The sequence below is a fragment of the Trachemys scripta genome, chromosome 19 (genome assembly GCF_013100865.1).
Source record: "Trachemys scripta elegans isolate TJP31775 chromosome 19, CAS_Tse_1.0, whole genome shotgun sequence".
In the NCBI taxonomy this organism is placed as follows: domain Eukaryota; kingdom Metazoa; phylum Chordata; order Testudines; family Emydidae; genus Trachemys; species Trachemys scripta.
The window spans coordinates 21,317,386-21,330,152 of NC_048316.1; the positions used below are offsets into that span (position 1 = coordinate 21,317,386).

The 12,767-nt window shown below is 62.3% G+C and overlaps 1 protein-coding gene across 1 annotated transcript in view; it reads left to right on the plus strand.

Annotated features, from left to right (window-relative positions):
• The window catches only part of HSPG2 (heparan sulfate proteoglycan 2), a gene marked incomplete in the record, with an annotated part of 174,537 nt that overhangs the window by 50,865 nt on the left and 110,905 nt on the right, over positions 1-12,767 (plus strand). Inside the window, 6 exon segments of the mRNA XM_034753680.1 lie at positions 6,780-6,889; positions 7,163-7,221; positions 7,742-7,902; positions 10,293-10,416; positions 11,368-11,477; positions 12,156-12,446. Coding sequence (XP_034609571.1) covers positions 6,780-6,889; positions 7,163-7,221; positions 7,742-7,902; positions 10,293-10,416; positions 11,368-11,477; positions 12,156-12,446 — 855 coding nt within the window.

Here is a 12,767-nt window from a genome sequence, read left to right on the forward strand (position 1 = left end):
ATCACGTTCCTCGATCTGCTGGCAATCCCCCTACTTATACAGCCCAAAATGCCGTTAGCCTTCTTGGCAACAAGGGCACACTGTTGACTGATATCCAGCTTCTCGTCCACTGTGACCCCTAGGTCCTTTTCTGCAGAACTGCTACCTAGCCATTCGGTCCCTAGTCTGTAGCAGTGCATGGGATTCTTCCGTCCTAAGTGCAGGACTCTGCACTTGTCCTTGTTGAACCTCATCAGGTTTTTTTCGACCCAATCCTCTAATTTGTCTAGGTCCCTCTGTATCCGATCCCTACCCTCTAGTGTATCTACCACGCCTCCTAGTTTAGTGTCATCTGCAAACTTGCTGAGAGTGCAGTCCACACCATCCTCCAGATCATTAATAAAGATATTAAACAAAACCGGCCCCAGGACCGACCCTTGGGGCACTCCGCTTGAAACCGGCTGCCAACTAGACATGGAGCCATTAATCACTACACGTTGAGCCCGACGATCTAGCCAGCTTTCTATCCACCTTACAGTCCATTCATCCGTCCCATACTTCTTTAACTTGGCGGCAAGAATACTGTGGGAGACCGTATCAAAAGCTTTGCTAAAGTCAAGGAATAACACGTCCACTGGTTTCCCCTCATCCACAGAGCCAGTTATCTCCTCATAGAAGGCAATTAGGTTAGTCAGGCACGACTTCCCCTTGGTGAATCCATGCTGACTGTTCCTGATCACTTTCCTCTCCTCTAAACGTTTCATAATTGATTCCTTGAGGACCTGCTCCATGATTTTTTCCAGGGACTGAGGTGAGGCTGACTGGCCTGTAGTTCCCCAGATCCTCCTTCTTCCCTTTTTTAAAGATGGGCACTACATTAGCCTTTTTCCAGTCATCCGGGACCTCCCCCGATCGCCATGAGTTTTCAAAAATAATGGCTAATGGCTCTGCAATCACATCCGCCAACTCCTTTAGCACCCTCGGATGCAGCACATCCGGCCCCATGGACTTGTGCACGTCCAGTTTTTCTAAATAGTCCCGAACCACTTCTTTCTCCACAGAGGGCTGGTCACCTTCTCCCCATGCTGTACTGCCCAGTGCAGCAATCTGGGAGCTGACCTTGTTCGTGAAGACAGAGGCAAAAAAATCATTGAGTACATTAGCTTTTTCCACATCCTCGGTCAAAAGGGGAGGGGCCTGGTGCTCAACTGGCTGCTAGGGCGAGGGGCGGAGAACGTGGGGAGCAGTCAGAGCTAACAGGTGCTCAGACGGCAGCCAGGAGAGGGGAGAGTAGAAACCATCACTGCACAGTTCAGTGCTGCAGGGGATCAGGGCACTGTGCCCCCAGGCCCTACCCGGGGCAGGGCAGGCCGGGATCAGGGCACTGTGCCCCCAGGCCCTACCTGGGGCGGGGCAGGCTGGGATCAGGGCACTGTGTCCCCAGGCCACACCCGGGGCACCGTTGGCCTCCCCAGTCCATTCCCTTGCCAGGTTGGCCAGCTCTAGCTCCTTCCGTCTCTCTCTATAAGGCGACCCCCCGGTCACTCTTATTGCTTGCTCCAAACTCCCTGCAGTTTGCTGACCTTGTCCTGGCGCTGAGGATGGGTTCCCATTGCAGTGTAGAGGGGCTCTCTGCCCGCCGGGCCTTTGCCTTCACAGCACCAGCGTGTTGTGGCCACGTCACATGGCCAGACCGTCTCCCCTGGTGGTGTGGGTACACTGGGGCACCACCTGCCTCCTGGCCCTCATCCTGATTCTGGGACACAGCCCCTGTGTGTGAGCTGGGTAATACCAGGCCACCCTGCCCCCTGCCAGTGGCATTCGCTGGACTCATGAGCTCAGAGATCTCCCCAGGGCAGCGAGCTCGGAGCAGTGGAGAGCCCCAGGGTCCGTGCTGAGCGTGAGCCCCTGGCTGGGTATGCCACCCCCCACACGCCCTGCCCCACCAGAGGAGCCTGCCACAGGGCTGGACTGGGCTCCTGCTCTCAACTCCAGAGATCCCAGGCACCATGCGGGAAGGAAGTGGGCCAACTGCGCAGTGTCCTGGGGGTAGGGGAGTGATTTCCTGGGCAGACTCTGCCTTCCACTGGGGCATTGGGAGCCAGGTCTGCCCCAGGAGCCCCCAGCTCCTTGCAGCACGGAGCGGGCGCCCGGGAGGGGCTGACTCAACCGGAGCCGGACGCAGCAGCAGGAAGCCAAGGGCTCTGCAGCCTGAAGCATTTTTTCCATCTCCCTCCCCAGCCAAGTGCAAACAAAGCACAGCCGGGAACCGAGGGCTCCTTAAAAGGAGGAAAAGTGGCTGCTGGGGAAGCCAGGGAGCCGGCTGGGCTTCCTGCAGCAGGCAGCTCTCTGGCCCCCAATGTGCCACTCCTAGTGCCTGGGTACGGACGCAGCTGCCAGCCCTGGGCACGTGGCTGCACCTGCCGATGCCTGGCACTGAGTGTTATGGGCATGTGCCTCTGCCTGGGGCCATTGGGCATGTTGGTAGGGCAGCGTTGCTGGTGCAAGGCTTCCCATGGGCACCCTCTGCTTGCCCACTCCCATTGTACCCCTGTGTGCATCCCCCGTGTGCACACTCCTGCTTTTGCACAGCCAGAGAGCGACACAGTCTGACGTGAAAGCCTTTGAGTTCTCGCTCGTGTGCCCAGATGCCCATGGTAGCCAGTGGGCGGTGACAAGGGCACATATCCAGCTGGGGCAGGGCTGAAGCTGCCCTCCTGAGCCCACGGCCTAGGCGCAGTGAGCTTGGAGGCTAGGGGCCAGGGCTGTGCCTGCTGTGAGGGCCATGGCAGAGCCCTGGGGCCTGCTGCAGAGAGACCCAGGGCAGGGTGGATTTTACTAGCAAGCGTCTGGCCCTGGCACTGCTTTCTCGGGTTCCTGGGCTGGAAAAGACATTCAGTTCCTCCCCTGGGCAATGAACTCTGGAGGCACATTGGCAGGGCAGTGTGGGAGGGCAGCTCGCTCTGCCCCTGATTGTGCTGCACCCGTCCTGCGGGTGGTAGGGGGCTCCAGGCCAGAATCTCATGCTGGAGCCTGCGGAGCTGGCCAGCAGGTCCAACTTGATGCCTGGCCTGGCGCTGGTTGGGAGGAGGGGGCCACGTCCCCACGAGGCACCCAAGTGAAATCCCCATCCCCGCAGGCCCCTGAGCAGCGTGTCAGCATCTGGCCTCTAGAAGCCATGCGGGCCGGAGCCAGCCACACCCTAGGCTCACCCTGGGGCCCTGGCGCCAGCTATGGGGGCGATCACCCAGTGCCAGCCCCAGGGCGTCTGCAGGAATTGAATTTCCCGGGTGAAGAGGTCCCAGCTCCCTGGCGGGAGGGCTGGGGCGTCGCCCTGCCTGAGGCCAGGCTGAGGGGCTGGCGGAAGCAGAGCAGTGGCGGAGCAGAGAGCTGGGCTCTGGGCTGGTGGTAGTTAGCCAGGACCAGCGGGGACGCGTTGCCGGCTTCAGGCTGAACCCCCCGCCCCAACTGCTGCAAGAAAAGGGGCTTTGTAGCGTGAGCCACACGCTGCCTCCCCCTGAGCTGTTTCCTGGCTGCGCTCTTTGGGGTGAGCTGTGCTGGAGGGCAGGGTGTGAGGGGTGACCCCACCCCCTGGCTGCCCGCCATCCCCGAGGTCACAGGGCACTTTCAATGGGCTCTTTGTGTGCCTGACAAGCACCCCTGTCTTTCCTGGGCTGGGGGAGGGGCATCTAGGCGGGGATTGGCAGCACCTCGCTGTGAAATGCGGCGCTGCAAATGGGGGGAAGCCCCTGTCTTCAGGCAGGGCCTGCCACCCCCAGCCCCAAGCGCTCTCTGGCACCGCCCTCTCTGGTGCTGGTGGCACGGGCTCTCCCGCGCCTGGGAAGGGCCTGGCTGGGAGCAGAAGCAGCCCTGGAACGTGGGGAGAGCTCTGGCTCTGTGTGCAGGCCTGTGAGCCAATGTTGCAAGGCACCACCCCAGGGAGCAGCCCTGGAGCAGCTCCATCCAGCCTGCAGGAGACTCTGGCTCTCCTGGGCTGCTGGGGGGTGCCTGGGAAGGGTGTGTGGGCGGGGTCTGGCTGGGCAGCTGCAGGGGAGCTGCTGCGTTCTGAAAGGGGCCTCTGCCCCACACATAGGGCCCCTCTCCATTCTTCCCAGCCCCTGGGATAGCGAGAAGCCTCGCCTGGCCCCCCTGCCCTGCCCCCAGCTGGTTCCAATACCCTTCAGTGGTCCTGCTGGCACCCCAGCTCCCACGCTATCGGGCAGGAACAGACTCTCCTTGCAGACAGGCCGCCCACTTCCATGGGGTGAACCAAGCCAGTGGGCACAGCGACAAGCCTGCCCCATCCCTACCAGGATCTCAAAGCTCTGCACAACCTCCCCAACAGGTCAGGATCCTTCTTCCCACTTTATAAAGGGCAAAGTGAGGCACCTTGGGGGAAGGGAGTTCACCCAGTTGCAGGACTGCGAATAAAACCCAGGAATCTGACTCTGACTCCAACCCTCCCCGGCTCTAATCCACTAAATCCTACTTCCCTCCTCAAGCAGGATAGAGAACCCAGGAGCACTGACCCCTCAGCCCACCCCCCACTCTCTACTCCAGGGGGAATTCTGCGCCAAAAAATAAAAAATTATATGCACAATATTTCAAAATTCTGCATATTTTATTTATCAAAATAAAATATTCAGGCCCGTTTCAATTATTTTGGTAATTTATTTCAAAATACTTGTCAGCAAGTATGTCTGTAACAATACAGCAACAAGAAAGATGAACGCAGGGCGGTGGCTGCTGGCCAGGTGCCCAGTTCTGAAGGCAGCACTGCTGCTAGCAACAGTACAAAAGTAAGGGTGGCATGGTATTGGCTTACTTTTGTGCTTTTGCTAGCAGCGGTGCTGCCTTCAGAGCTGGGAGGCTGGAGACCAGATTTCGCTGGGGAAACCACAGTTCACGGTCTGTGATGCGATTTTCATGGCTGCGAATTTGGTAGACCCCCTAAATGTAAGAGGGAGGGCAGCACAGCTAGTGTCAGACACGAGGAAAAAGGAAGCATTTTGGTTGAAATCACAAATTCTGTGTGAAAAAAAAATTCAGTGGGGAACACTAATTCTGCACAAATTCTGCATTGTGCAATGCCGCAGAATTCCAGCAGGATCACAGTCCTCCCAAATCAGGATAAAGAACTCAGGAGCCCTGAGCCCCCAGCTCTAACCCATTAGTCCCTACTCCCCTCCCCAAACAGGAAATTGAACCCAGGAGTCCAGTCTCCCATGCCAGGCCCTTTTCTCCTTGGAGAAGAGCAGGTAGATTGTCCAGCTCTGTCACTACCCGGGTGGTAGTTTGCTAGTGTCAGACCCCACGCTGGGGAATCTGAAGCAGGCAGGGCCCAGTTTCTCCCTGGCACCCGTGGGTGCATCACCATTGTATGTGGTGGGGGATGGGGCTGTGTTCCTGTTACTGACAAGGTGCTGTGGAGCATGCGGGCGGGGAAGGGCATAGGAACTTCCCTGACACAGTCTCTCTCTCTCCCCTCTGACAAGGCCGAGCCGTGTGCTCCCTTGGTCCCGCACCCTAGGGCGTTTGCTAGCCCAAGCCAGTGCTGCTCTCAGCTGGGGGCTCCCTGCGGGGAGAGCCCGGAGGCCCAGTCAGAGCGCAGCCACACGCTGGAGGAGCTCCCACCCTGCCCTGGGACTCCGGTGGTGAGGGGCTCTATGGGCCTTGCCCCTGCCAATGGGGGGATCTGCTCGGGGGCAGGCCGCAGGGACTCCTGTGGTGTCTGGCCTGTCTGCAGGGGCTGGGGGAGGTGGTGAGCGGGGCTGCTGTTACTGCAAGGAGCTGAGCAGCTGGTGCTGGGGAGGGGCCCCCGGCTGGATGCAGGCCGTGTCGCTCCCAGCGCAGGGCAGCTGCGAGCGGGGGATGAACTTTGGCAGCTGCAGCCTGATGCAGGGAGCCAGGGGCTGCTCCTGGCACAGCATGTGTGTGAAGCTCGGGGGTGTGAAGCTCAGGGATGCAGTTAGCAGGACGCCACAAACCCCTCCCCCCAGCCCAGAGCTCCCACCTGGGCCCGGCCCCTGCGGCATGGCCCCCTTCAGGGCTGGCTCTCACTGGAGGGTGCAGCTGGAATTGCAATGGGGGCTGAGGATTTTCCCAGCCCGGGAGCCAGCTGGGCCTGCCCCCTCTACCCCATGACCTGTGGAGCCTGGCCCTGGGGAGAAGGTCAGGGCTCTGCTCCCTCTGTCTGCATGGGCGGCCAACTCCTGAGGGAGGGCTCCTCTGCGCCATCCCCTGCCCTGCTGTGGTCCCAGGGGTCCCGGCTGGTCTAGATGGGAACTGCCTGGGTTGGGCTAATGTCACACTGGGAGGGAGGTGCTGTGCTGCTGGGGGCAGTGTTGGGGGCTCAGTGGGGGGCACTCTCCCACCACAGTCAGTGCTAGCGCCAGTGCCGCAGCACAGCACTAGGGGGCGCTGCGCTGCACAAGGTGCACAGCCAGGGTCCTGTCCCCTTGTGGTCATTAATCATCCCTCGGCTCTTTTTGTCAGAATAAGGGTGTTGGCTCCACTGGCCTGGCCAGGTCCTAACCCAGCGGGAGGCCTTCTGGTGTCCCAGGGTCCTGCAGGTTTCAGTTGGATACCATAGTCTTCCTCACTTCCTGTCCTAACTGTTGCGCTGTGTTGTTATGCGGCTGCAGCAACCCACCCCAGAGGTGGCTACATCTCAGGGCTAGGCAAGGTGATCCCTGGAGATAGCCAGTAAAGTTGGTCGGTGCAGAGGCCCTAGAGTTGGTTCTCCTGGCTCAGCTGCGTCCTGCTCTCACGCTGGCCATCTCTCCTCTCTGCATGCCCAGTCTACTTCCGCGCTCTGGTGAATTTCACCAAGTCCATTGACTACAGCCCGCGGCTGGACGACGCCAATTCGGAGGAGTTCCGGGAGGTTTCGGAGGCCGTGGTGGATACGGTGAGCCCCGGCCCCTGCTACTCCCTGTCCCCTGCTCGGCCCCAGAGGCCTGTCGGCGCTGGCTGCCCAGTCTGTGCGCAAGGGGCTTCAGTCTCTAAGGCCCTTTCCAGGCAGGGTCACTGTCCCAGGGCGAACTGGGGTGAGGGAAGGGTCTGGAGCTGGTGGCTGGGTCAGCAGCTTGGTTCATGGTGCCCTGCGCTCACCATTAGGCCGTGCTTCCCACAGGATTTCCCCACGGCCATTTGCTGATGCTCTCTCTGCCTCTCTCCCCAGCTGGAGTCCGAGTACTACAAGATTGGTGGGGAGCAGGTGGTCAGCGTGGTGTTCATCAAGTGAGTGAGGTGCCCCTGGCAGTGCCATGGGGTGGGGAAGGCAATGGAGGCCCCTCTGCCCCCGTTCTCCTGGGCATGGGGCATTTATCTCTGAGAGACGGTGCTTTCCCTGCTGTCAGCACCATGCCCCTGCTGTGCCCCAAGCACCCTGTGCCAGGGTCCAGAATGCGCATGGGGAGTCACACACAGTGCTCAAAAAGAGACCCCCCGCCCTCCACAGCTGGAGACATCGCAGGGGACGGGTGGGGGTCACGGCTCAGAGTCCCCTGCAGACTGCAGCTGTTTCAAACACACCTGAGCATGGGAGCTAAAGGGGCAGCCCCATTAGCACAGCAGTAGTAGGGCTTTTATCATCTGTTGAAGGGGAGGTAACTGGGAACACACGAGACGGGCGGATCCCAATTGGGAGACCCACGCACACGTGTGAATCTGCTTCCATCCAGTACGGAGCAGTGGCCGGAGCACACGCATGGACACACGCACACCTCCCCCCATTCAGCCCTGCCCCCGTTCTCCCCAGGGAAATCGATGGCTATACCTTTGTGGAGCTGGATGTGGGCTCAGAGGGGAACCTGGACGAGGGGGAGATCCGCGAGGTGCTCTACTCTGTCATCGAGAGCGGCTCCATTGCCTCCTACATCACCTCCACGCAGGGCTTCCAGTTCCGGCGCCTCGGGGCAGGTGAGCGAGCCCCTGCCCAGATCCCCAGCTGGGGTCAGTGCCCTGCGCTCTGTTGGAGTGTGCAAAGGGGGCCCAGAGACGGGGGGGCAGCAGTCTGCCAGTGTGTTTAGAACAGATCCTGGGTGTGCGGGGGGCCCCCTCCCCAGCAGTTGAGCTCTGGCGACTGGCAGACTAAGTGGGGGTGGGGCCTGTGCCCATGATGGGCATGGTACGGTCCCAAGGCCAGTCTGCCCATGTGGTTCACCCCGCAGTGGCTCAGAGGGGCTGGCACAGATTGGCCTGGCCTGCGTGGACAGGACTGGACTGGTTCCGGACGCTCTCCTATAGAACCAGACTGCTCCCTGGGCTGTGTCCGTCCATCTGTCTGCCGTCACTGCGGTGCTGGGTGCCGCGGTGTCACTCTGGACTCCCTAGCCTGTCTGCTCCCCTGCCCAGGCCCAGCAAACCCGCTGGAACCTGGCGCCCGGCACAGCAGGGGCTGTTCCGCTGGGAGGGTCGGCTGGCAGCCCAGATGAACAGGCGAGGGGCAGTGCTCCCTCTGCAGGGCAGTGGCCCTGCCACCCATGGGGCCAGACGGAGGGCAGGTGGGAGGAAGGGCAGTGTTGGCTGGTCCACTGAGCTGCTGTCTGGCCAGGGCTGGGCCGGGCGGCCCCGAGCCAGGGACCCCTGCTCCCCAGGTAGCCTGTGCTTAGGCCGGGGGGGCCCCATCCTCCCCAGCTCTAACCTTGTATTCACTTGCAGCCCAGACCCCGCCTCCCCCCATTGCCAGGGAGTCGCCAGGTGAGTTGGGCGAGGCGGCAGGTGCAGGGGGAACCCAGAGCCTTGGCAGTGTGATTGGCAGCTGGGGGGGGAAGGCAGGGGCAGCCCCTGCTCTCCCCGTTGCCCCTTGCACCGTAGAGGCCCCCCGCTGACTGGCACAAGCTGGTTGGATGCAGGGTTTTGGCATGGGGCTCCTTCGGCCTGAAGAGACTTCCACTGCTGCACCCAGTGCGAGGCCTTTCCACCGAGCACCCGTGGGTCCCAGTTCGTGCCTCAGCAGTTGGCAGTAGTGAGATTAAAGATCCCAGATGCCCAGCCTGTGGGTGAGCTGGTCTGGACTGTGCGAGAGGGTGCAGACAGCTCCTTTCCCCTCCCACGCCAGCTGCCAGCCCCCAGGAGGGCTCTGTACCCAGTGTGTTGGGGGTGCTGCCCGCCTGCTTTCGGCTGGTGTTAGGAGCATAGACCAATGCTGGCCCCCCTGGCCTGGGCCATGCCCCATCGGCCCCCAGCAGGCTCCAGGTTCCCCTGCGCTGGGTCGTGCCCTGCTGTGCTGTGCTGTGCTGGGCGTGTTTGTGGGCGGCCGGCCGTTCGCGTGCCTCTGGTGCCTCTGGTTGATGCTGCCTGGCTGTTGGCCCTGCAGCTGGGGCCCTGGCAAGTGACATCCCCCTGCAGTTGTCGCAGACGCTGTCCTGTGGCTCGGCGCCGTTGTGCAAGCACATGGAACTGGCTTTCAGCCCAGTGCCGCCACACCAGGAGACACAGGGCCGTGCCAGGGCGCCTGCTTTCGGGCTGGGAACCAGGGGCCCCCTTCCCCTCGCTCCTGGACCAGGTGAGCTCTGGGGCCTGTCTGTGCTGCTCCTGGGATTGACCAGAGGTGGCGCTGCAGAGCACTGGCACTTACCTCCAATGAGGGTGAGCCTGCAGCCTCCACAGCACTGCCCCCTGCTGGTTGCATTGTGCGCTGCTCCCAGACCCCCGCAGACCCGGGCACAAGCAATCCCACCCCCACCTGAGCCCAGCAGACTCAACCAAGGTCAGAGCGGGTGGTTAGTGCAGGGACCCACCAGGCAGGAGTCCAAATCCACCAGGTTCTCTTGGTGCCATTGGCAGGTGGGCCCTGTGCCATGGCATGTCTGCCGCATGGTGTGTGTGCTCCAAGGCATGTGCTGCGTGGTGTGTGCACATGGCGTGTGCCACATGGCACATGCCCCATGTGTGTGTACCCGCCGCCTGCCTCGAACCGTGTGCAGTGCTTGTTTTGCTTCCTGAACATGTAGCTCGTGGGGTTTCTGGCATTTCCAGTTGGGCAGGGGCTTGCAGGGGGCAGTGAGGGGATTTCTGTGCAGCTGCGCAAGTCCGGGGAGGCGGGAGGAGGCAGAGTAGGGCATCCCTGGGGGTTGGTGGCAGCGAGGGGAACTCCGGGGGCCCCCTGTGAGCCTGCGGAAGAGAAAGGGCTGCGAACAAGCTCTAGCCATCTGGCTGGGATTTGACATCCCAGTAGCTAGCTGGGCCAAGGTCGAACTGGGCTGGCCCTGGAGCCCTGGCCCCCGGGCTGAGAGCTTTCCCCAGGGGTTGGGGCCCTAGTGGCATCTCCCCTCGCCCCCGTGGCTCTGACTCCTGCCCTGTTGCAGTGCCCCCGGAGGTGCGTGCCTGCACCGGGGAGGAGTTCGCCTGCACCAGCGGGGAGTGCATCGACAAGGAGTTCCGCTGTGACCGCCGCCCTGACTGCCGCGACATGTCGGACGAACAGAACTGCGGTAGGGGCGGGGCTACTGACGGGGACAGGGCTATTGAAGGGGACGGGGCCATTGACTGTGAGGCCTGGACCTGGCTGGATCCTCCCAGCTCATCCCCCATAGTGGTCTCCCGTGTATGTCCTTCCTCTAACCAGCTCCTCCCCTCTGAACCACTCACAGCACAGAGATGGCCAGGCATCCCGCACGAGCCCCCTCAGTGCCCACGGGATCTCTGGTGGGGTTAAATGCCTCCCAGCAGCTTCCAGGCCTCAGCTCCCTCCCTCCCTGCGACCACTGAGACCCAAGGAACCCCCTGCATGTCCCTGGCGCCTCCAGCTGAGGGGCTCTCCCACCTTGGAGGTGGGAGGGATTACGCCCCATGCTCCCTAAGGTGCTTTGCAGATGGGAACCTGAGGCATGGAGCAGCCAAGTTGAGAGCTGGGGCTAGAACTTGAAGCTAGAGCCCCGCCCGTCCTTGGTGATCCTAAGGAACAGAGAGCCCTGCTGCCCAGGCTGTGCCCTCTCTCTGTCCTTCTCTAGGCCAGAGCCGGAGAGGAGCAGACCCCTGTGGGGCGGCGGAGGGAGGGATTGCTCTCAGCAAGCTGGTCTCCTGGGCTCAGCTGGTCCCAGGTGATGCCCCCTGGGAGCGGATTGCACAGCCTGACCGAGCTCCCCCAGCGCTGGTCTGTCCCCTGCTGTGGCAGACCTAGAATATCCCCTGTAACTATGAGTGAGACCCTCTGTCCCCAGGCCTGGGGAGCATGGGGCTGGCCCAGCTGAGAGGGGGCACCTGCTCTGGAGGCCTGGCAAGCTCCCCAGGGCTCTGCATACAGCAGGACCTGCCTCGACCCCTGGGAACTGGAGGCCTCTGGCTGCAGGGGCCAGGAGTTCCCGGGCGCCCGTGGTCCTAGAGCCGTGGCTGCCTCGGGAACTAGCTGACACCGTGTCCTCCCCCCCCCCCCCCCCCCCCCGAGTGCCCCAGCGAGGAGTTCCAGTGCGGCACTGGGGAGTGCCTGCCCTTGGCCTACCGCTGCGACCGCAGCCCTGACTGCAGGGACGGCTCCGACGAGCACGGCTGCGGTAGGGAGCCCGGGGGCCCCAGGACTTTCCCTCGCCACCCGCTGCCATTGGAGGAGGGGCTGGGCACCCCTTTCCCAGGCTTCCAAAGGACCAGCTGTCAGGACAGCCCAAGGCATAGCCAGGCGCTGCCCCTTGCCTGGGCTGGGGAGGGGGCATGTTTTTTTGAAGACTCTTCCCAAGACTCTTCCCTTTTTTGAAGACTCTGCCGACAAGCCCTCCCAGCATGTATGTGCCAGGGACACCCTCAGACTGCCAGGGGCATCCCAATGCTAGCAAAGAGGCCAGGGCCCAGCACCGCCAGTCCTTGCCATGGGACCTCCATGCTGCCATGACCCTGTGACAGGCAGCTGAGATTGGATGGGAGGGAACTAGTAATGTCCTGTGCCCCCCGGCCATGGAGTCCTCATTCCCTAAGGGTGGATCCCACTCCTGCCTATTCTGCAGGCCCTGGCTGCCTGCCTGGTCGCTGCCCCTCCTGCCAACTGAACCCCCTGTAGCCAGCCTTGCTCTCCTGATCACAGATACCTTCCTTAGTGTCCCTGGCCTTTGAACTAGGATCCCCTGCCCTGCCCAGCCTGGCCCAGGATCTCAGATCCCAGGGCTGGATCCCCTGCCCCCTGGCTCTGGCTCTCAGCCCGTTTCTCTCCGGTCACTAATGTTCTCTTTGTCTGGTCCCAGATCGGCAGGAAACGGTGATCCTCACACCCCTGCCCATCACCACCGCTCAGCCAGCCACCTCCCGGACACCCACAACCACCCCCTTGACGCCCATGGTCACTACCAGGAGGGTGCCGTTCACCACGCCCCCCCGGCTCATCACCTCCAAGCACCCGCCGGTTCGGCGCCCCTTGGAGCAGCGCCCCTGCCGCCGGGACGAGGCCGTCTGCTCCAACAAGCAGTGCATCCCCCGGGACTACCTGTGCGACGGCGAGCGGGACTGCCTGGATGGGAGCGACGAGCTCAGCTGTGGTAGGGGGCGTGCGGGGGCTGGGACGGGCCAGGAGGGGCAGCAAAGGGCAGCCAGACTAGCGGCTGCAGCACTAGCCCAGGACATGGCCCTCGCTCGGCTGGCTCCCGCCATTGGCTGACGGATCATTCCTGGGGAATCGGGTCCCTGTGCAGCGCTGGGGAAGGGCTGTCACATGGCACGGTGCGGGGGTACAGGCGCAGCGCGGGGGAGGAGCTGTCGCATGGCACTGTGCGAGGTTACAGGCGCAGCGCTGGGGAGGGGCTGTCGCATGGCACGATGCAGGGGTACAGGCGCAGCACTGGGAAGGGGCTGTCGCATGT